At 43.9% G+C, this 25,375-nt stretch overlaps 1 protein-coding gene across 1 annotated transcript in view; it reads right to left on the reverse strand.

Annotated features, from left to right (window-relative positions):
* The window catches only part of LOC126203857 (fatty acid-binding protein, muscle-like), a 39,548-nt gene that overhangs the window by 13,225 nt on the left and 948 nt on the right, over positions 1–25,375 (reverse strand). The window contains exon 2 of the mRNA XM_049938233.1: positions 102–373. Coding sequence (XP_049794190.1) covers positions 102–373 — 272 coding nt within the window. The remainder of the gene's footprint in view (positions 1–101; positions 374–25,375) is intronic.

The following is a 25,375-nucleotide window of genomic DNA, read 5'->3' on the forward strand; positions in this document are numbered from 1 at the left end:
TGAGATCCTACACCACACCTAAAGACCGGTCAAAAGAGTTGAGGCTTTGGATCCGGACTGGAAGCAGTCCTACACAATGTTTTCGCGCCGACCCTACTCACCATCTTCAGCTCTTCGTCTGAGAACTCCCGCACAGTGGTGGTGGTCTTCTCGCCCTTCTGGATGTGGTGCAGCTTGTTGCCTTCCTGGGTGATGGTCGAATTCACTTTGCGGCCGTCCGGAGTCTCCTCCACGAACTCCTCATCGAGTTTGAAGGTGATGAGCATGGTCCTGAACGCCGACGCAGACTTGAACGTGTAGGTGTCTCCCTCCTTTGTCAGCTCCACGACGGGGCTAACTGCGCCGGCCATCTTGCGAGCCAACATGCCCGCCCCTGTAATAGATGTGCGACGCTTTACTATCAACCGCTTCACTGCTGCAGCGCCAGATTTCAGGGTAAGTTACAAGCAGTCACCTAACTACGGCAGTCACGGTCGGTATTCACGTCATTGATTTTAGCTACATGGGCATCTCTGTCACACATACACTCCTGGAAATGGAAAAAAGAACACATTGACCCCGGTGTGTCAGACCCACCATACTTGCTCCGGACACTGCGAGAGGGCTGTACAAGCAATGATCACACGCACGGCACAGCGGACACACCAGGACCCGCGGTGTTGGCCGTCGAATGGCGCTAGCTGCGCAGCATTTGTGCACCGCCGCCGTCAGTGTCAGCCAGTTTGCCGTGGCATACGGAGCTCCATCGCAGTCTTTAACACTGGTAGCATGCCGCGACAGCGTGGACGTGAACCGTATGTGCAGTTGACGGACTCTGAGCGAGGGCGTGTAGTGGGCATGCGGGAGGCCGGGTGGACGTACCGCCCAATTGCTCAACACGTGGGGCGTGAGGTCTCCACAGTACATCGATGTTGTCGCCAGTGGTCGGCGGAAGGTGCACGTGCCCGTCGACCTGGGACCGGACCGCAGCGACGCACGGATGCACGCCAAGACCGTAGGATCCTACGCAGTACCGTAGGGGACCGCACCGCCACTTCCTAGCAAATTAGGGACACTGTTGCTCCTGGGGTATCGGCGAGGACCATTCGCAACCGTCTCCATGAAGCTGGGCTACGGTCCCGCACACCGTTAGGCCGTCTTCCGCTCACGCCCCAACATCGTGCAGCCCGTCTCCAGTGGTGTCGCGACAGGCGTGAATGGAGGGACGAATGGAGACGTGTCGTCTTCAGCGATGAGAGTCGCTTCTGCCTTGGTGCCAATGATGGTCGTATGCGTGTTTGGCGCCGTGCAGGTGAGCGCCACAATCAGGACTGCATACGACCGAGGCACACAGGGCCAACACCCGGCATCATGGTGTGGGGAGCGATCTCCTACACTGGCCGTACACCACTGGTGATCGTCGAGGGGACACTGAATAGTGCACGGTACATCCAAACCGTCATCGAACCCATCGTTCTACCATTCCTAGACCGGCAAGGGAACTTGCTGTTCCAACAGGACAATGCACGTCCGCATGTATCCCGTGCCACCCAACGTGCTCTAGAAGGTGTAAGTCAACTACCCTGGCCAGAAAGATCTCCGGATCTGTCCCCCATTGAGCATGTTTGGGACTGGATGAAGCGTCGTCTCACGCGGTCTGCACGTCCAGCACGAACGCTGGTCCAACTGAGGCGCCAGGTGGAAATGGCATGGCAAGCCGTTCCACAGGACTACATCCAGCATCTCTACGATCGTCTCCATGGGAGAATAGCAGCCTGCATTGCTGCGAAAGGTGGATATACACTGTACTAGTGCCGACATTGTGCATGCTCTGTTGCCTGTGTCTATGTGCCTGTGGTTCTGTCAGTGTGATCATGTGATGTATCTGACCCCAGGAATGTGTCAATAAAGTTTCCCCTTCCTGGGACAATGAATTCACGGTGTTCTTATTTCAATTTCCAGGAGTGTAATACAAAATCCCTCGAGTACACAGAGGAACTACTAACAGACGAATCAACACACGCCTTAAAGAATCCAATGGCAGTTATCTGGGCAGCACGGATAATCGTCAGTAGCAGATCGTGTTTTGGAACCAGGAAACCACCAAATTCGATTCTCTGATGCTCTAGTTTTATAAAGGTCTAATCATTACTATATCAGCACGTACAGGAAGCCACTGAAATTAAAACCAAACTCTTTAACGAAAGCAGTACTGAAATTAAGAACCTTGGGGGCTGCAGTGCTCAACAAGCAAAAACAACATGTGCAGTACAAGCTGTGTAACGATTTCTATGGGTTGTCTAAGTTTAATCGAGATTTGTTACTTGGGAGTGACACACAACGTGAAAGTTAGTTTCGTCTGTAATTTTTGCACACCGTTGTACACACAATTATTTGTGGTTTAAAGTGCAGTATACTTGCTTAGCTCTCATTAGTGTTTACGCTAACGCTTTCATTACAAGATCGAGAGCTTGAAGCTCAGTTTACGAGGCCAAATGAACAGTAAATTGTTCTTCTTCTTCTAGCGCTTATCCGTTATGGGTGTTGGTGAAAATCACAACTACATCAATTTTACTTGTTCGAAAAAACTGTTCTTTCGTATGTGACGTCCATGTCTTTGTTTCCGATACAAGACGTTCCTCCTCTAGCTCGTCCTCTTTTATGAAGCAGGTACCTCTCCTTGAAGAACGTTCAGCAGCAGTTTTTACCTCTTTCGATTTCTCGTTACATGACCGAGATAGTTTAGTTTTCTGAAGATTACTGCGTTTAGGAGTTCTTTTTCTCCCTTCGTTTTATGGATAATGTCGTTGTTAGTAATTTCATCTGTCCATGCCACACTTAGCATTCTCCTATACAGCCATAACCCAAATGCCTCTAGCAAAATATCAATATAACAGGCACAGAGTCTCAATTCATGTCTCTGCATCTCTAGAGTAAGATCTGAATGCAGAACAGAGACTCTCGAGTATCGATAGCATTTCTAAAGGAAAACTCTGTAGATGCTGTTCGTGCTTCACAAACTTTGCAGATTGATTTGTGAATAAGTTTTGAGAATACACTCAACGGCAAAAAAGAAAAGAAAAAGTGCTTCACGAAGGAGCTTGCAAATTGGTCACAAACTGATATTCAGACAGGTATCGGCAGGAAATGAAGAATTATAAACTTTGGCTGCCGATAGTTCAACGTGTGACGCTGCAGTGCAATTTCACCTATCGACGCGCAGGTCGCCGAAGTGGCGTCAAATCGAAAGACTTGCACCCGGCGAACGGTCTACGCGACGGGAGTCCCTAGTCACATGACAGTTTATTTACCGCGCAGCTGGCAAGGATGGTAAACAGTTGGGATGTCGATACCAGGGCACAAAGTCTTTGCGAATTTCATTCCGTGTACTCAGTTGGACAGTAACTATGCCTCGCAGACAGGCCCGTGAACGATATACGCAGGTAGGAAACGTGTAGTTGGGCTCAAAGAAGCCGGTTAGAGTAATCCGCGAATCGCTCGACATTTAAATAGCAGCCATGCCACTGTTCGACGATGTTGGTAGGAATGCGTGAACTACGGTCGAACACAGCGTCAAGAAAAAAGTGGTCGACCTACATCTACATCTACTTGGTTACTCTGCAATTCACACTTAAGTGAAACATTTTCATACTACTTCTCTACTACGCGCCACTCTCGAATGGCGCGTGGGAAAAAGGAACACCTAAATCATTTCGTTCGAGCTCTGATTTCTCTTATTTTATTGATCATTTCTCCCTATGTAGGTGGGTGTCAACAAAATATTTTGGCATTCGGAAGAGAAAGTTGGTGATTGAAATTTCGTAAATAGATCTCGCCGCAAAGAAAATCGTCTTTGTTTCAGTGACTGTCACCCCAACTCGCGTATCATATCAGTGACGCTCTCACCCCTGTTGGGCGATAACACGAAACGAGCTGCCCTTCTTTGCACTTTTTCGATGTCCTCCGTCAATCCTACCTGGTAAGGATCCCATACCGCGCAGCAATATTCCAGCAGACGATGGACAAGTGGAATGTAGGCCGTCTCTTTAGTGGATTTGTCGTATCATCCAAGTGTTCTGCCAACAAAGCGCAGTCTTTCTTTCGCCTTCCCCACAATATTATCTATGTGGTCTTTCCAATTTAAATTGCTCGTAATTGTAATTCCTAGGTATTTAGTCGAATTGACAGCCCTTTACTAGACGGTAAATTACAGCATCATCTGCAAATAATCTAAGGGGTCTGCTCACGTGATCAACTACATCATTTATGTAAATCAGGAACAGAAGAGGGCCTATGACACTACCTTGCGGAACGCCAGATATCACTTCTGTTCTGCTCGATGATTTACCGTCTATCACTACGAACTGTGACCTCTCTGAGAGGAAATCACGAATCCAGTCACACAACTGAGACGATACTCCATACGCACGCAATTTGATTAATAGTCGCTTGTGAGAAACGATATCAAAAGCCTTCTGGAAATCTAGGAATATGGAATCGATCTGAGATCCATCGACAGCACTCATTACTTCATGGGAATAAAGAGCTAGTAGCTGTGTTGCACAAGAACGATATTTTCTGAATCCGTGTTGGTTATGTATCAATGAGTCATTTTCTTGAAGGTGAGTCATAATGTTCGAGTACAGTATATGCTACAAAATCCTACTGCAAATTGAGGTCAGTGATATGGGTCCGTAATTCAGTGGGTTACTCCTGCTTCCTTTCTCGAATATCGGTGTGACCTGTGCTACTTTTCGTTCTTTAGCAACAGACCTTTCGTCAAGTGAGCGGTTGTATATGATAGCTAAGGAAGGCGCTATTGTGTCTGCATACTCTGAAAGGAACCTGATTGGTATACGATCTGGGCCGGAAGACTTGCCTTTCTTATGTCGTTTGAGTGGTTTGAGTTGTTCGCAACACCTAAAACATCTACGTCTATGTCACTCATGCTAACAGCTGTTCTGGTTTCGAATTCTGGAATTTTTACTTCATCTTCTTTCGTGAAGTAATTACGGAAAACTGTATTCAGTAAGTCAGCTTTAGTAGCACCATTATCTGTAACATTTCCATCATTATCGAGCAGTGTCGGTATTAACTGTTTTTTTCCACTGGTGTACTTTACATACGACCAGAATCTCTTTGGGTTTTCTACCATATTTTGAGACAATGTTTCATTGTGGAAACTATTAAAAGTATCTCGCATTGACATCCGCACTAAATTTCTAGCTTCCGTGAAACTTAGCCAGTCTTGGGGATTTTGCGCTCTTCTGAATTCGGCATTTTTTTCGTTGCTTCTGCTTTGTGTAGAATGGTGGACCAGTCCCGTCTCTTATTGACTTATGCGGTATGACTCTATCTATTGCTGTCGATACTGAATCTTTGAATTTGAGCTATATCTGGTCTTCACTTACATAATTAGCTTGGAAGGAATGAAGACTCTCTCTTAGGAAGGCATCAAGCCAATTCTTATCTGCTGTTTTAAATAGACATATTTTGCGTTTATTTTTAGTGGTTTGGTTGATATGGTTTTGAGCCTCGCTACAATGACCTTGTGATCACTAATCCCTGTATCCGTCATGATGCTCTCTATTAGATCAGGATTATTTGTGGGTAAGACGTCAAGTGTGTTTTCGCCACCATTTACAGTTCGTGTAGGCTCATGAACTAATTGTTCAAAGTAATTCTCAGAGAAAGCATTTAGTACAATTTCGGAAGATGTTTTCTGCCTACCACCAGCTTTGAATTTTCGCCAACAAGTCAAGGGTAGATTGAAGTCTCCACCAATTATAACTGTATGAGTGGGGTACTTATTTGTAATGAGATTCAAGTTTTCTTTTAACCGTTCAGCTATTATATCATCTGAGTCGGGGGGTCGGTAGAAGGAGCCAATTATTATTTTGGTGATGACAGAACCTGAGGAGCGGACGTCAGAGGGGCATTCAGAGCCCCGGGTTCATCATTATCATCGATCTGACGTGCAACATGTACTTCAGTACCCGCAATAACCATCAATAGGCAGCTCACAGGAATGGGGTTGAGCTCACGGTGGCCCTCGCGCCGATTGCCATTGACCGCTGTACACGAGCAAGCCAGTCTGCATTCGCGACGGGCACATTCTGCCTGAAATCTCATTGACTGAGGTAGATTTGTCTTCAGTGATGAGTCCCGTTTCGAATTAAGCGGCGAAGACGTGTCTGGAGATGGCTCAGACAGCAGTGGTATACGAACCAGACTGTCACCCCACAACCAGGACTAATGGTCTGAGGTGCCATTTCATTTCATAGCAAGACCCCTTTTGTCGTCACCCTTACAGCGCAGTGGTGCGCCGACGGTATTCTACACTCATGCTCATAAATTAAGGATAATGCTGAAATGCAGATACATGGTGCGGTCGTCACACGCTGGCGCTGGCAGCAGTCCACATACGCAGAGGTGTGTTGGTGCATGTCAGAGTAAGGTGCAGCGAATAAGCGTGCAGACGTTTTCAGACGTGTTAATGGCGACTGTGTGTCGTAAATGACTCAAAGAACACATATTGAAGACGTTATGGGGTGTAGAATACTAGGGCGACTGGAGGCTGGTCAGACACAGCAGGTCGTAGCATGGGGCATTCCGTGTGCCATAAAGGGTGATCTCAAGATTATGGCAACGATTCCAGCAGACAGGAAAAGTGTCCACGCGCTACAGTACGGGACGTCCACAGTGTACAACACCACAAGAAGACCGATATCTCACCATCAGTGCCCGCATACGGCCACGGAGTACTGCAGGTAGCCTTGCTCGGGACCTTACCGCAGCCGTTGGAACAGTTGCCTGCAGACACACGATCTACAGACGACTGAACAGACATGGTTTATTAGCCCAGAGACCTGCAAGGTGCATTCCACTGACCCCTGGTGGCAGGAGAGCCCGTAAAGCCTGGTGTCAAGAACACAGAACATTGTCATTGGAACAGTGGTCCCAGGTTACGTTCACAGGCGACTGTAGGTATAGCCTGATTCTCGTCGGGTTTTCATCTGGCGTGAACCAGGATCCAGATACCAACCCCTTAATGCCCTTGAAAGGGACCTGTATGGAGGTTGTGGTTTGATGGTGTGGGGTGGGATTATGACTGGTGCACGTACACCCCTGCATATCTTTGACAGAGGAACTGTAACAGGTCAGGTGTATCGGGACGTCATGTTGCACCAGCATGTCCGCCTTTTCAAGGGGTGCAGTGGGTCCCACCTTCCTCCGCATGGATGATAATGCAAGTCCCCACCGAGTTGCCACCGTGGAGGAGTACATTGAAACAGAAGATAGCAGGCGAATGGAGTGGCCTGCCTGTTCTCCAGATCTAAATCCCATCGAGCACATCTGGAATGCTCTCGGTCGACGTTTCGCTGCACGTCTTCAAACCCCTGCGACACTTCAGGATCTCCGACAGGCACTGGTGTAAGAATGGGAGGCTATACCCCAGCAGCTGCTCGACCACCTGGTCCAGAGTATGCCAACCCGTTTTGTGGCTTGTGTACGTGTGCACGGTGATCATATCCCATATTGATGTCGGGGTACATGCGCAGGAAACAGTGGCGTTTTGCAGCACATGTGTTTCGTGACGGTTTTCTCAACTTATCTCCAATACCGTGGACTTACATATCTGTGTCGTGTGTGTTCCCTATGTTCCTATGCTATTACCGCCAGTATTGTGTAATGCCACGTTGTGTGGCATGACATTATGCAATTATCCTTAATTTATGAGCAAGAGTGTAGACGACCGTTTCATTGCCCTCCACGGCAAGCCCTCCCGGGCTTACATTTCAGCAAGATAGTGTCCGCCCGCACACGGCGAGAGTTTCTATTGCTTGTCTTCATGCTTACTAAACCCTACCTCGGCCAGTGAGGTCGCTGGATCTCTGCCCAACTGTGAATGTTTGGAGGATTATGGGCACGATATCCTAACCAGCTCTTGATTTTGACTATCTAAGGCTCTGATTGGACAGAATTTGGTGCGATATCTCTCAGGAGTACGTCCAACAAATCTATCAGACATTGCCAAGCTAAATACAGCTTGCATAAGGGGCAGAGTGGAGTAACTTGTTACTGACTCGCTCAATTTGTGAAGCTCTTTGTCTTGAATAAATCATCAAATTTTTCTGCGATTGTACTCATTTGTTTATCTGTACATGTACAAGACATCTACCGAATTCCGTCCCACTCGGGTAATTCCTTGTGGTGCGTCTCCTTTTTCATATGTTATATTTTCAGAAGGCGATTCATCCAACGTGTTGCATGGAAGCAATTACTTTTTTAGTTCTTAGCAGCTTTGGGAAGATTGAAAACTATGACCGAAGTCATTTCTGAAGAATGATGCCCGAATTATAAATTTAACTGAACAGTTTGGTCATCCATATTATTTGTTCTTCGTCAAACAACTTCAGAATGCATTCCATTCGGTGGTACTGCTGCTATCCCATGTTTTATGGCCCTTACCGCTCATCTCACTTCTTCTGCTATAATGCCTGATCTTGTTTTTCCAGCGACCTCAGGTGGATCCGGCTTCCCGCTATGTAGGTGAAAGTCACGTATGGAAGTTCCCAGACATTTCTTTTGGTATGTTATAAATACTGAATTCTCATATTTACTTTCAAAACTTCCAATATTTTGACATTTTTGTTTTAGTTCTTCTTCTTTTGCTTCTCTGATTTTCCCCATGATAATCTTGTTCAATCTCCTATATTCATCTGGGTTTCCTTTGTAGTTGTGGCCGAGCGGCTCTAGGTGCTTCAGTCCGGAACCGCGCGACTGCTACGGTCGCAGGTTCGAATCCTGCCTCGGGCATCAGTGTATGTGATGTCCTTAGGTTACTTAGGTTTCAGTAGTTCTAAGTTCTAGGGGACTGATGATCTCAGATGTTAAGTCCCATAATGCTCAGAGCCATTTTTTTTCCTTTGTAGCTTCTTCTTACACTCCTGGAAATTGAAATAAGAACACCGTGAATTCATTGTCCCAGGAAGGGGAAACTTTATTGACACATTCCTGGGGTCAGATACATCACATGATCACACTGACAGAACCACAGCCACATAGACACAGGCAACAGAGCATGCACAATGTCGGCACTAGTACAGTGTATATCCACCTTTCACAGCAATGCAGGCTGCTATTATCCCATGGAGACGATCGTAGAGATGCTGGATGTAGTCCTGTGGAACGGCTTGCCATGCCATTTCCACCTGGCGCATCAGTTGGACCAGCGTTCGTGCTGGACGTGCAGACCGCGTGAGACGACGCTTCATCCAGTCCCAAACATGCTCAATGGGGGACAGATCCGGAGATCTTGCTGGCCAGGGTAGTTGACTTACACCTTCTAGGGCACGTTGGGTGGCACGGGATACATGCGGACGTGCATTGTCCTGTTGGAACAGCAAGTTCCCTTGCCGGTCTAGGAATGGTAGAACGATGGGTTCGATGACGGTTTGGATGTACCGTGCACTATTCAGTGTCCCCTCGACGATCACCAGTGGTGTACGGCCAGTGTAGGAGATCGCTCCCCACACCATGATGCCGGGTGTTGGCCCTGTGTGCCTCGGTCGTATGCGGTCCTGATTGTGGCGCTCACCTGCACGGCGCCAAACACGCATACGACCATCATTGGCACCAAGGCAGAAGCGACTCTCATCGCTGAAGACGACACGTCTCCATTCGTCCCTCCATTCACGCCTGTCGCGACACCACTGGAGGCGGGCTGCACGATGTTGGGGCGTGAGTGGAAGACGGCCTAACGGTGTGCGGGACCGTAGCCCAGCTTCATGGAGACGGTTGCGAATGGTCCTCGCCGATACCCCAGGAGCAACAGTGTCCCTAATTTGCTGGGAAGTGGCGGTGCGGTCCCCTACGGCACTGCGTAGGATCCTACGGTCTTGGCGTGCATCCGTGCGTCGCTGCGGTCCGGTCCCAGGTCGACGGGCACGTGCACCTTCCGCCGACCACTGGCGACAACATCGATGTACTGTGGAGACCTCACGCCCCACGTGTTGAGCAATTCGGCGGTACGTCCACCCGGCCTCCCGCATGCCCACTATACGCCCTCGCTCAAAGTCCGTCAACTGCACATACGGTTCACGTCCACGCTGTCGCGGCATGCTACCAGTGTTAAAGACTGCGATGGAGCTGCGTATGCCACGGCAAACTGGCTGACACTGACGGCGGCGGTGCACAAATGCTGCGCAGCTAGCGCCATTCGACGGCCAACACCGCGGTTCCTGGTGTGTCCGCTGTGCCGTGCGTGTGATCATTGCTTGTACAGCCCTCTCGCAGTGTCCGGAGCAAGTATGGTGGGTCTGACACACCGGTGTCAATGTGTTCTTTTTTCCATTTCCAGGAGTGTAGATCCATCAGTTATAATATCTCGTCATCATCCATGACTTCCTTTTTCTTGTTTCAGGCTGTAACATTTCTCTTTTAATGGTTTTTATTCTTTCAGATAAATTAGTAATCATTTCTTTTACAACAAGAACGCAACTACCACAGCAACGTAATAACAAAGACTACGTCCGTAGAAGGCCTGAAATCCATATTTTCCATGAGCGCCTGCTCAACTTGGAAGAGAACAACGTAGTATTACTATCAGAAGCGTTCAGTACAGAAGTCAAAAGGATCAGGGACTCAGCCAATAAAGGCGGCGAAGTACGGCCCTCAAAGGGACTAAGCTGTTTCTTAAACCAGCACCTGCAACTCCTCAGCTTAATCGACCATACACATAATACCCTAACGTACTTACCAGTAAAATGTGCACAGCAAGCGCCTACTTCCGTCCAATGTTGAAAGCGAGAGCATCATCGACGACCTAGGAAAGGCACTGGAGAACATAGAAGCTGGCAAGCGAAGCATTCTGGTACGGCACCTAAATTGGCGCATAGACAAATGGAACTCAAAATTAAAAATGTTCACAGATTTTAGCACGGATTATCGGTTGAACCCGTTAAATCAGGAGCAGGAATACAACCAACTACCACCAGACGGGAGGATCATAGTCGACCTGGTCTTCACGCCCACGAGGAAGTAGAAAAAGTCACAGTTAAGAAACACATTCCAGTAATACCTAAAGTCCAATTGACCACAGGAAAACAGAATCACGCAGGTAAAAACATTAAACCACAAGTTTCGAGGCACACAGATGAAGAAAGATGGCTAGCGAACATAGCAGATCTATCAACAATAACCACAATATGAGGCAGGGAAACTTAGACGAGGCAACAGCATCTCTGAACGACATGATCACACACACCACCACCAAAATAACCAGCTTAAACACACAGCGAAGTCATGGATTGACGAAGAATGTTACCTCATGACACGAAGAACCATACAGCTTCTCCATGCCACTGGAAATGCACGCTTGCGAAGTACGCTGAAAGACGTCAGAAGTACAAACGCCCACTGAAAGAAAAAAATATATCGTCTATTCAAAGAGCAGAAATAAATTGATGAGACAGAAATGAAACCTTTCAAAAACCTAAGGCCCTCAACGAACTACACTTCAGTAACCTCCTCGCAGAAGAGGACAAAATGTCAAACTGATTTACATTACACAGGTAGTGGAACAACTAACAGACAGAGCAGTCACCCACCTTAAAAGGAACTGAAGGAATAACAAGAGCCGGCCGCGGTGGTCTAGCGGTTTTAGGCGCTCAGTCCGGAACCGCGCGGCTGCTACGGTTGCAGGTTCGAATCCTGCCTCGGGCATGGATGTGTGTGATGTCCTTAGGTTAGTTAGGTTTAAGTAGTTCTAAGTTCTAGGGGACTGATGACCACAGATGTTAAGTCCCATAGTGCTCAGAGCCATTTGAATAACAAGACGGTTGTGCCTGTTCGGACGTGCATGAACACCTATCGGATGCAATCCTAGATCTGGTAGGAACTTTAGCATAACTGTTCAACGAATACCTCAAGAACAACACAGTCCCACAACAATGGAGAAAGACATAACTGTGTTCAACAAAGGCAAAGACAAGAAAGAAGACCATATTCCTAAAGAAGAATTGCTCTGGACAGCATTATGTTTAAAGTCTTCTCTAGATTCCTGTTGGGCCGCAATCAACAATGACTACTTTCCATTATCACAACGAGTTAGTATGGCTTCACTCCATGCAGATAAACACTGCACGCTGTTCTAGAAGTCATTCAAGAAATAACAACGGCACTAGTACAGCCAGCTACCCCACTCTACACGATCCTTATAGACTACTCTAAAGACAATATCAACAGGAAGATTCTTATCCAGAAACTGGAGAATATACGAGGTAAATCATGCTGTGTACTATAAATAAATAAGTCCATTATAGAAGCAAACCACATAGGATTGTAAGATAGCGTATCAATGTCGGAGAACGTCATCCAAACAAGAGGGATTCTTCAAGGAGATGCGATGAGTCTGGCTCTTTCTAATGGAATGACAGCGGACATTGGACAGACAATAGACACATGTAACGTAAAATGGCTTACGTATGCAGATGATATAGTCACCCCCACGAGCAGCCTGGAAAACCTACAAGCAATATGGAGACATTCAGAAAGTGGGCACAGCAATGAAATTTTGAGGAGCAGGAAGAATAGCAGAAAGAGATCATCTCACGTGTGGTGGATTAACATTAGAATTAGTATCCTGCCCTAAACACAGGGTGGCCCAAAAGTACGGTTAAAATTTGACAATGCAGTATTTCACGGAATAATACAGGTAGAGAGCTAAAAATTGATACAACTGCTTGAAATGACATGGAGCTTCATTAAACCAAAAATGACCACGAAATGACCGACATATGGTGCTTTATGTGATACAAAAGCAATAACTAGCACACCAACTGATTTTTAGCAAAGACAATGTTCTTTACAACACATGCTCAACAAGTCAGCAATACCTTAAATAGAGTGACAGTGTCTTGAAAAGCACTGTACAGCATATTTTTATGAACGCTCGTCGCCAGTTTTGTAAAGGCCTCGACGCTACCGCTGGGGATGCCGAGTTGCCACTGTTGTTACAAAAGGCCGAATTTGTGAGTTCGTGATCGTCTACATCTACGTGTTTACTCTGCTATTCACAATAAAGTCTCTGGCAGAGAGTTCAATGAACCACCTTCAAGCTGTCTCTCTACCGTTCCACTCTCGAACGGCATGCGGGAAAAACGACCACTTAAATGTTTCTGTGCGAGCCCTGATTTCTCTTATTTTATCGTGATGATCATTTCTCCCTATGAAGGTGGGTGCCAACAGAATGTTTTCGAATTCGGAGGAGAAAATTGGTGATTGAAATTACATGAGAAGATCCCGTCGCAACGAAAAACGCCTTTGTTTTAATGATTGCCACACCAATTCACGCATCATGTCTGTGACACTATCTCCCCTATTTCGCGATAATACAAAACGAGCAGCCCTTCTTTGTACTTTTTCGATGTCATCCGTCAGTCCCACCTGATGCGGATCCCACACCGCACAGAAATACTCCAGAATAGGGCGGACAAGTGTGGTGTAAGCAGCCTCTTTAGTAGACCTGTTACACCATTAAGTGTTCTGCCAATGAATCGCAGTCTTTGGTTTGCTCTACCCACAATGTTATCTATGTGATCGTACCAATTTAGGTTATTTGTAATTGTAATCCCTAAGTATATGAATTTACAGTTTCAGATTTGTGTGACATCGCGTAATCGAAATTTAGCTGATTTCTTTTAGTACGCAAGTGAATAACTTCACATTTTTCTTTATTCAGGGTCAATTGCCACTTTTCGCACCATACAGATATCTAAATCATTTTGCAAGTCGTTTTGATCATCTGATTACTTTACAAGACGGTAAATGAGAGCATCATCTGCAAACAATCTAAGACGCCTACTCAGATTGTCTCCTATGTCGTTATTATAGATCAGGAACAATAGAGGACCTATAACACTTGCTTGGGGAACGCCGGATATTACTTCTGTTTTAATCGATGACTTTCCGTCCATTACTACGAACTATGACCTTTCTGACAGGAAATCACGAATCCAGTCGCACAACTGAGGCGATACTCCGTAGGCACGCAATTTGGTTAGAAGACGCATGTGAGGAACGGTGTCGAAAGCCTTCTGGAAATCTAAAAATATGGAATCAATTTGACATCCCGTGTAGATAGCACTTATTACTTCATGAGCATAAAGAGCTAGTTGTGTTTCACAAGAACGATATTTTCTGAATCCGTGCTGACTATTTGTCAATAAATCGGTGAAACGGCTTCTGGTACAGTACACCGCTAAGACAATTTCTCCCTGCCACTATTGCACAACTATGCCCCCGGGTCAGGTAACAGAACTGGAGAACGAAGGTTCTACGACACTCCAGGAAATTAGTAACGAAGTTCAAATGGTTCAAATGGCTCTGAGCACTATGCGACTTAACTTTTGAGGTCATCAGTCGCCTAGAACTTAGAACTAATTATACCTAACTAACCTAAGGACATCACACACATCCATGCCCGAGGCAGGATTCGAACCTGCGACCGTAGCGGTCGCTCGGTTCCAGACTGTAGCGCCTAGAACCGCACGGCCACCCCGGCCGGCCAGTAACGAAGTCATACAAATAAGTCAAAAAAGGTTTTCTTATCTTTGTGACTAGTCTAATAGTGAAGTCTGCAACACTGCATGTATTATTACACAAAAACTGCCCTCAATGGCTAAGTGCAAGTAATCGTAGGTAAACTACACAGCACATAGCAAATGGAATTTACAACTGTCTGGTCACTTCTAAGAGTTCTTCCTGTCTGAGCCAACCCTGGACGATGATCTATAGCCAAGTGGGAGAGATCTGCTCTTCTACCTTCCGAGCAGGCTTCTGTCCGTTGTCATCCAGTCACTGGCGGATTGTACTGAGCTGCCAATTGGCCGAGACGAAGTCGATATCTTCATCGCCGCCTGTGGCGCAGGTGGAACTTGCGCAAGTGACGAATCACTATGACACTGGCACGAGCTCTCATCTTTGCGCCTGTGGTGCTTTTGAACTGGCTGTGTCTTGTTCGGACGACACAGCACATATCAACAGATATCACCATATCCTTCGAATATTGTATTGTAGCATCCCTATTGAGGTCGGACGATCGCGGTAGACTTGGGACTTCAGCTAATCCCACAACCAATGATCATACGGACTGAGGTCTGGGGACCTGTGAGGTCAAACATGACAGACGTGGCGGCTCAGTACGCGATCCTCACCAGAGGACGTGAGCAGGATATCTTTTCCACTGTAGCGATATGGTGTGGAGCACCAACCTGCAGCAGGTGTTTATCAGGCAGGCTGGCTACGAATGATGTGACTCCTTCTCTAACTACAGTTCATTGTACACACGATTCCCATACCGCGTTACCGACGTGCTGCTGTCCAGCGACATCTTCTTGTCGATTTTTCCGCTCGTTTTTGGTTTCAGTGAAACCCCATCTAATTTCAGGCAAGTTTACCTCCCTACCTACATTATTCAGTGAATTAGTGCATTTTAGAATGTTAATAGACTTTTGAGTCACCCTGTACTTGGGAGTAACGCTGCAAACAACTAGACTCAATTTCTTTCTGCAAACAAGACCGAGCAGCAGCCCCTACAAAAGCCATTTACGACATCCCTAAGCTGCAAAATTTATACATGTCATCTGCGATACCGCTGTTAAAGCTCAAAGTTATGCCAGTTGCCACGTATGGAATTCAACTAATACGGGACTATCTTACGGTGATCTCAAGAAACTGGAGAATATTAAAATTACATTCCTAGAACGAGCTTTGTCAGTTTCAAAATTCAGAGGAAATAGCTACACCCACATAATAGCGCAGGAATCTTTCTTCGTAGAAGATGTTAGACAATGTTGCTATCTTCCAGAGACGCAGGCATACAGGGGATACAGTACGATGCCAGGGAGGTACCGAAGTAAATCATGGAAACAAGCGATAAATTCAGATACATGCAAAGGCGCGAACGTCCGACGCTGTCGTCTGTTCACCAGTTTTGCCGCCCACGGGTTCCATAGGGAAGGTATGTCAGAGGGGGCATACCACGACCCCAGGTAGAACTGCATTTGTAAGTGAAGTGCGAAAGGAGAGCTCAACCACTAAGAACATTAACAAAATACTGGTGAAAGTATAACTCAAATTTAGTATGTACACATTGTGTTTAACAAAATTCCTATTTCTTCTACCTTTGGAACATTAGATGGTGCTCTCACATTTTAGTTCAAAATGGTTCAAATGGCTCTGAGCACTATGGGACTTAACTTCTAAGGTCGTCAGTCCCCTAGAACTTAGAACTACTTAAACCTAACTAACCTAAGGACATGACACACATCCATGCCCGAGGCAGGAATCGAACCTGCGACCGTAGCGGTCGCGCGGTTCCAGACTATAGCGCCTAGAACCACTCGGCCACTCCGGCCGGCCATTTTAGTTCAGTTTGGCTTTTACGTCATCCGTGACCGACAGTTCTTTCAATTTTCTTATACCATATTTTACTGTCATATTCTTCTGGATACTTCCTAATTTTACCCTGAAAACTCCAATCAAAGGACTGTGGTCTGACTGTAGCTTAGCTGTAGGAAACGTTTTGGTCTGACTCGAAACTGTTCCTATATCTTTCATTTACTATGATGTGATTAATCTGGTCTCGGCTTACTTTATCAGTGTTATAATTTGTGATCGCCAGGTGTACAATCTTCTTGGGCTATTTCATGTTCAACAGAAAAGATACTTAGCCTCTTACAATGTTCATTTCTTTCACCAAGTCCATGAGGACCAATGTGGTTACCCAAATGGCCTATAATTTACTTAAAGTCGTTAATTATGTTTTTTGCGAAACTATCCAATCGATCGCTCAAACACATGATCAGAAATTGCATAAACTATAAGAATTTGGGTACCGCCCCACTACGAAGCAATATGACAGTACAGAAAAGATTTTCCCTATGCCGAGAGGGTGGTAAAGGTAAGTAAGATAGAGTTCAGTACACAGGAAATGCAGCTATTGAATAAAGGTTTAAAATGTTGCATTCAACCGAGGCTTAATTAAAAGATCACTACAGCCACAGATGCTAATTTGAAAATCTCACTTGATGCCAACGCATGCAGTACGGCCAACAAAGTAAAAATAGCGTGTAGAGCAAGCGAATTAATCAAAGAGGCTACTTACACTAGTCTCGAAAATAAAGAATATCTTACACTTAATACCATCAATGACAAGCTAAAATCGCATGGTGCAATGATAATTCTTGCTGACAAGCGTAATACTCCAGTTGTTGTTTACAAAGAAGACTACATAGCTAAAATCTTCTTTTTTGAAGACAATAGCACTCAAGAAATATATGTTGACCGAACTGAGGCATATGCTAGAGAGTTAAAATCATGTCTCGAGGCCTGCCCTAATATCACAGACCTTGATGTAGCCCCAAAGATGGAAGTCATGAAACCCAAGGCCCCTACGCAAGTGAAGACTCACAAACCAGGCTACCCATTCCAAATGGGATAGGAAACCCAGGAGAACTGATTTCTAAATATTTACTACAGTTATTGCAAAAAAACCTTGTTTTCGAAGAAAATTTTGCAGTTCGTAACAAGGAAGAACCGGTTAATCTATTGTGTGACAAAATCTTTCCTTCCGACTGCGTTCTGTGTCTTTAGATATAGAAAATCTACATGTGAATATCACCATTAATGAGACTTTTATCGCTACCAAAAACAGTCTCCCTATACAGCATTGGCTCACTGCAGACGGGGCCAGATGACTGCACAAATTACTCACTTCATACAATTATTTTTCATCCAATAATCAGTTTAATATGCAACACAAGGGCCTAGCCATGGGTAGCCGTGTGGCGGGCTTCATTGCTTGTGCTTTTGTTAATAATTTAGAACGAGGCTATTTTAAGAACGGCACAGATGGATCCAAGCAGAATCTTTTCTGTAGGCGTTACTGCAACGTCATTTGTATTATCTTTGACGGTACTGTGGAAGAGCTCTAGGGGCTACTTGAAAATTTAATTCGCTACGCCCTCAGATGGCCTTTACTCATATGTTAATGGATGGCAACAAGGTTCTCAATAAATTATTTTGATCTGCAATTACGACTAGTGAGAGGCAGTCACAAATTTGACATTTTCGCAAACCAACAAGAGATTCAATCATTCTTTCCTCTTCCTGCCATTCATACTTTCACAAGACAGAATTTCCCCTAAGTCAGTCTCTCGTAGAGAAAGAATTAGCAAACCTAAGATGAATTGCAATCAGCAACGAATACAAGCCCAATATTATAGATTATCTTTATCAACAAAAAAGAAACCTGAAGAATCTAAATTTCCTCTAGGTCTGTTACCTGCTAATACTAGATTTGTCAAAATCCCTTTTGTAGGCAGCCTATCCTGTGATCTCGCAAAGCTATTTGGAAAGTATGGGGTGGACATAGCCTTTTCGTCGACAAATAAAGACCAGCATCGGTACATCCATAATGATCTATCTACCAGAGACAAATACGGTGACCCCGGGGTTTATAGAATTGAGAGCGTCGACTGTAAAGCTTCACATGTGGACCAAACAGGTGGGAAATTTCGAACACGATTTAGTGATCATTTACTTAACAACAAAGAACAGATTAAACAACATTCGGCTTTTGCTGACTACATAAAATCTAGTGGCCACCGGCCCCCCGACATTGAAAAATTTACATGTATTCAATAGAACCCACGAAAGGTAAGAAGTTAAATCTTTTACAGGATGTAGAAAGTCTTAAGCCCTCTGGTGCAGAGAAAAGTACATAACTGAATGATCAATTGGGTAGCAGAAATGAGTTTTATTATGATATGAGGATACTCATTACACTAATCCATAAATAGTTGTTTATCGTGTAAGTGACTTTACCTTATTCATCTCTTTATCTTCCAACTGGTTTTTATGCTCTGACTTACGTTTCACTCTCGTTTTAACTTTTGTTTTTTGTCAAGTTTTAACAATTTCATACTTTATAGAGGCCATTATACTCCTACACAGCTTTTATGTTTGCACTTATTTTATCGCCGGCCGCTGTGGCCGAGCGGTTCTAGGCACTTCAGGCGCTTCAGTCCGGTCGCAGGTTCGAATCCTGCCTCGTGCATGGATGTGTGTGGTGTCCTTAGGTCAGTTAGGTTTAAGCAGTTCTAAGTCTAGGGGACTGATGACTACAGATGTTAAGTCCCATAGTGCTTAGGGCCATTTGAACCATTTTATCACTATACCTGCACTAATTTAATTTTCATAATTTTATTGTTTGCCTAATTTATTGTTTTCCGCGCATGTAATTAGTCTGTGCAACTGGTTTTCTTAATGTCTGTCACAACAGTTGTGTAATCTTGCCTTTACGGCTCTACGTTTGTGGGGTCGGTTGCTGGGTCTGACGTATCTCTTGTTCTCGACGGCATTATATTTACATTTCGTGCCCTGTACACAGCGCTCCATGCTGTGTGCGGCAGAAAGCGGTTGGCTCCGTATTATGTAACCTTATTTAAGTATTTCTCTTTGTTGCCCATAGTCCCTCTTTTCAGTAGATATCTTAGTTATTCTTTTGCATTTTATTTCTGTTTCGGGTAGCTTATGCTTTAATCTGCCCAATGACGATAGGACGATATTTCCTTTCAATTTTTACCTTAATTCCGTATTCTGGCATTAAAGAACGGATGTTTGCTCACCACATTACTTCTTACATAAACTCACAGTTATTGATAGTTGTGGAAATGCCTACAAAGCCTGGCACTTTGCATCAAACTACTCCCATCCCCCCGTTTTTACTGTATCTATGCCTCACAACGTGATTTCACACCCCTAGATTAACATGGTCATCACAAGGGCAAAATGCTTCATTGCCAATAAGTCTTACTTCAAGGAACAACATCCTCTCTGACACTGGTTCGAAATTAGTGACGCATTTTGCCACCGATTTATCCCCTATTGCTCCTACTCTATGACGAAATTCTTCCTCGAGCGTTCCCGAGTAGCAAAGTCCGTGTTCAGCAAAGTCACAATAGTTGGAGCAAAGTATCTCATCTCACTTATCGAAATGATCTTCATCCATTTAATTTCTTGATTGCCACGGTGTATTTTTCCAACTTTCTGGCACTGACTATGCATTCTTTGTGAAATCCTCCTGTCTAGATTCCTATGTACCTTCGAACAGCTGGGATATCCTGAGGTGATTATGGATCACCAGAGGTCCATCAGCCCGTATCTGTTAACTATTTAACCGTAACTTAGTTACGTTGCCCGGGGTACACTGCTGGCAGGCTAGTCTATGATTGGGCAAAAGGCTCACTTCTGAAGCAGTCCGACCAATATCAACATGGTGGGATGAGTGGTTCTCAGCCAGTCCTGGTTCTTAAAGTGTCATTATCGATCATACACAAGCCTCTCCTGGATTTCACCTACCTAGAAGGTTGTGGACTGTCCTAAATCGTATACGCATCAAACACGGAAGATGCCAGGACTTGAAGCAGAAGAGGGGAATCGCTGAAAATGCCAAGTGTCACTGCGCACACCAGCGACGAGCAATACACCACATAGTCACAGAATGTCCTCTACGGATGTATACATGAGGTCTATGAGGATGCAGTCTCCTGGATGGGAACTTCAGATATCCATCTACAACCAAATGGTTGCAAATATGTAATGGCCTTTCCTATCTGTTGCAATCTTAGAATATCTATTCTGTTAATAAAAATAACCTTTTCTTTCTTTTATGTGCAATTAATCCAAGTTTTTTTCAAATTTATTCTGTTTATATGGATGATATTGTCTTGCCAACATAATCTAAGACTTCCCTAATCAAGAATGAATGTAATTTAAATTATCTGTACTTTATGTACATTGTATTACCTATTATATTACCATTAACACCATTGTTGTTCAATCTAAGTAATATATTCTTGATGTCATTCAAAATATATAAAAAACTGTTTAGACAGGTAGTTTCTGTTTCCATCGTTCATTCCCGAGACCCGAGCAGAGGACTATATAGAAAATATCTTACTTCAAGCGCATTAATTCTTGAAATAGGCAGGATGGAGATAAGCCACCTAGGAGCTTTATATAAAGTTACAAAATTAAATACAACCTTTAACTGTCGAGAACCTAAGTATGTAACATTAAGTGATGACTATTTTCAGGTAATTATACAGCCATCTTCAGACTTGGAGTAAAAAGAGAATATTGCACAACGGAAGAGTACCAGAAAGGATTACATAAACTTCCATAAGCAAAAGGCCAATTACATACCCATCATAAAGAAATGATTGGTGTCTGCTCTTCGTATCTCTATAAAATAACTGTACTTATACCGCTGAGATAAAATGTCAGGTACTCAAGGCCTAAGAAATAAACAGAGACGTCAACACAAAATAGAACACAAAATGCAGTAAACCAAGCACAAATACGTAGAGTACAAACCAGTCTTACAAGTCCGCAGTTATATACAGTATTTTGCATACCGTATAGTTACACTAGTAACTTTTCAACAAAACCATGTTATGTGCGGAAATGCTAGATGGTCTAGTGGTATGTGGCCCATTCAGAGTTGTAAGCAGACTAATCGGCTATGTGTTCTTGCGCATTATCTAATCAAGCCTTTTATTCACTTTTTTCTTTTATTTTATTTCATATATTACATGTTACAATTCTTGTAACTGTTTGTTCTAATGCACCAGTATCGGTATGTTGCCCTTGCCTGTGGGCCTGCGTGAAGACACACAACCGATTAGTTTCCATAAGCGTCACGTACTTTTAGATCCACTAGCATATCCGTATATAACATGGTTTTGTTGAAAAGTTACTAGTGTAACTATACGGTATGCAAAATACTGTCTATAACTGCGGACTTTTAAGACTGGTTTGTACTCTACGTATTTGTGCTTGGTTTATTGTATTTTCTTTAATATTTTGTAGTGACGTTTGTGTTGATTTCTTGGATCTTGAATACCTAATATTGTATCTCAGTGGTGTATTTTACTGAAATTCGTTTCTTACATAAGCTAAGGTCTTGAAAACAGCCACAAGTCGCACTTTGTATTTTTTATTTATCGTTTCGCTTTTCAAATGAAAAAGAACGCCATCAGAATTTCCAGTTTGGCTGAAAGCACTGAAGATTGCATTTAAAGTCGGCTGACAGCTCTGAAGATTAAACTAGCTGCACTACAGTACTTAAACTTACGTTTAAGGTACGCTTAAACTACAGTAGTAAATGATAGCATTGACAACGCCAATTGACGCAGACGTTGTGTCTTAGCCTCATTTTACAAACAAACACTAGATATGTTTTTAAAATTGGTGTGTAGTTGAGATTTTGCTTATATTATGAAGGTTTATGTAATCCTTTCTGCTACTCTTCCTTAGTGCAGTTTTCGATTATCATTCCAAATCTGAAAACAGCTGCATAATCAGCTGAAACTAGTCATCACTTAATTCTCCTTACTTGCGTTCGTGAATATTAAAAGATTTTATTAAAAAATTCTAACTTTGTGCTTAACCAACACGCTAATACTAAGAACAATCATTGTAACGTTTAATGGATTGCTTACCCCTTGCCTTCTCCATTCCCTGCTGTTGACCGGCTACTGACTCACTAATTTCTTACTTCAGGGAGAAGGGAATGCCCTTGACCTTCAGCCGTTTATCTGCTTAACAGAGAGGCCGTCGGTACCTGGTGAATACTGACGCACAATTCCATTCACACAATGCACTGAATCCATTACTGGTTTGTTAACCAGAAGTTTTGACAAGCTGGGGATACTCCCTTCTTGATTACATTACCGGAGATAGATCCACACGAAATTACTGTAAATCATCTAACGTTTGCATTTATCACATGAGAACCTAGCTTAATTTTCTATGGGAAGAAATGACATTTTAAAGGTTGTTTTGTTAGTGTTTACAGCATTTCCAAACGGAATTAAAATAAAACTGCACTAATAAAAACTGTTCGACATAAACTGGAAAACTGCCTGTTCACTTCTGAAGTATGGAATATCTGTAGTGCTAGATAATCCTTACTGAACTTATTAACAGTAACAGCATAATGTAGTAACTAAACCAGTATTTAATGGCGAGTATTGGTGAGGCTATTGATAACGGGTTGGACCTTTACGAAGCCGAGACTAGCTATTTGTTTTTCAATGTGCAGACTCTCTGTGATCATGATCAGGGCAACAAACCTTGTAACTAGAACCATTTATCGGCAATAATAAAGTATGGAACTGTTTGCCATTATTCTGGAATCCAGTCACTGGTTGACAAGTTTATTCACTGCGAAACTACCTGACACAAAAATTTGTAAATAATGCCGGTCTTAACAGTAAAATCCTGGATAATTTACGTGCCTGTAAGCAAGCATTTACTTTACAGGTTTCTAATGTCACACGTTGGGACACTTAAAATTGATTCCAACCGGCAGCACATCTCGGGAAAAACGAATTCATGTCTGTGTGAATAAGATTCCAACCGGCAAGTTGCCCTTCCTGTTAGTAGGCATTATTTCTTTAGTGTATCTGCCTTACGGTTCTCCATCGTGCCCTTTCCTGAGCATCTTCCTTCATCTCTTTATGTGTCCGTTCTCGTCTAATGTCATCCTCCATTGCAATTCTCTTCATACTTCTTCTTCTCAATCCTTCCACTTTTTCCCTGTATAACTCTTTGTTACAGACGATTCCCAAGCAGTATGTGTCCCAGCCGAAATTTTTCCTCTCTCAGGTCATTTCCAATAATATTTTTTCATCTATTATTTTCTTCATTACTTCTTCATTTTTATGCCTGTCCGTCCACTTCATCTTCAGCATTCTTCTCCACAGCCACATTTCAAAACTTCCTAGATATTTTTGTTCTTTCTTTTTCACTGTCCATGATTCTTTCATGTATAACACTACACTCCAGGCATAAAACGTAGCAGGTCTTTTCCTCAGCTCCATTGGAATTGTTCTAGATATTAGTAACTGCTTCACCATTTTGAACATGCTCTCTTTCCCATAGATATGCTTCTCCTTAATTCTTCTGTACGGCATCCATTCCACATTACTAAATTTCCCAGGTACAGAAAGGATTTTACTTGCTCTCTCTTTTGTTTTTCGTATGTTAACCGGAGCTGCCTTTTTGCTTATTGTCATCACTTAGGAGGAATAAGAACATCTTCTAAGTATGTTCCTCCATCACGAAAAATGAGAGTAATTTCTGTAAGCTCTTTAAGGGGGAACAATGGAGTGATGCTCGTGCTACTATAAAAGCACCACTACCGTTGTTAGCAAACTCGACTCGCGAGTAAACATCACAGCTGTTCTAAAGTGACACCGCAGGAGAACAGACACCTCGCAGAAAAAGAAATGACCGCACAATGTAGCAAGCAATTACTGAAAACTACGTCAGATTAACGACTTGCAAATTGGTTTAGATAAGATATCTGTATGGTGCGAAAAGTGGCAATTGACCCTGAATAAAGAAAAATGTGAAGTTATTCACTTTCGTACTAAAAGATATCAGCTAAATTTCGATTATGCGAAATCTGAAGGCTGTAAATTCAGCTAAATACTTAGGGACTACAATTACAAATAACCTAAATTGGAACGATCACATACAAAATACTGTGGGTAGAGCAAACCAAAGACAGCGATTCATTGGCAGAACACATAGAACGTGCAACAGGTCTACTAAAGAGATTGCTTACACCACGCTTGTCCGCCCTATTCTGGAGTATTGCTGTGTGGTGTGGGATCCGCATCAGGTGGGAATGACGGATGACATCGAAAAAGTACAAAGAAGGGCAGCTTGTTTTGTATTATCACGAAATAGGGGAGTGTGTCGCAGACATGAAACTAGAATTGGAGTGGCATTCATTAAAACAAAGGCGTTTTTCGTTGCGACGGGATCTTCTCATGAAATTTCAATCACCAATTTTCTCCTCCGATTGCGAAAACATTCTGTTGGCACCCAGCTATATAGGGAGAAATGATCATCACGATAAAATAAGAGAAATCAGGGCTCGCACAGAAAAATTTAAGTGCTCGTTTTTCCCGCGTGCCGTTCGAGAGTTCAAATGGCTCTGAGCACTATGGGACTCAACTGCTGAGGTCATTAGTCCCCTAGAACTTAGAACTAGTTAAACCTAACTAACCTAAGGACATCACAAACATCCATGCCCGAGGCAGGATTCGAACCTGCGACCGTAGCGGTCTTGCGGTTCCAGACTGCAGCGCCTTTAACCGCACGGCCACATCGGCCGGCGTTCGAGAGTGGAAAGGTGGAGAGACAGCTTGAAGGTGGTTCATTGAGCCCTTTGCCAAGCGCTTTATTCTGAGTAGCAGAGTAATCACGCAGATGTAGATGTAGATGCAGATTACTGATCCATCCCACCCTTATC

Source organism: Schistocerca nitens, chromosome 9, assembly GCF_023898315.1.
Source record: "Schistocerca nitens isolate TAMUIC-IGC-003100 chromosome 9, iqSchNite1.1, whole genome shotgun sequence".
NCBI lineage: Eukaryota > Metazoa > Arthropoda > Insecta > Orthoptera > Acrididae > Schistocerca > Schistocerca nitens.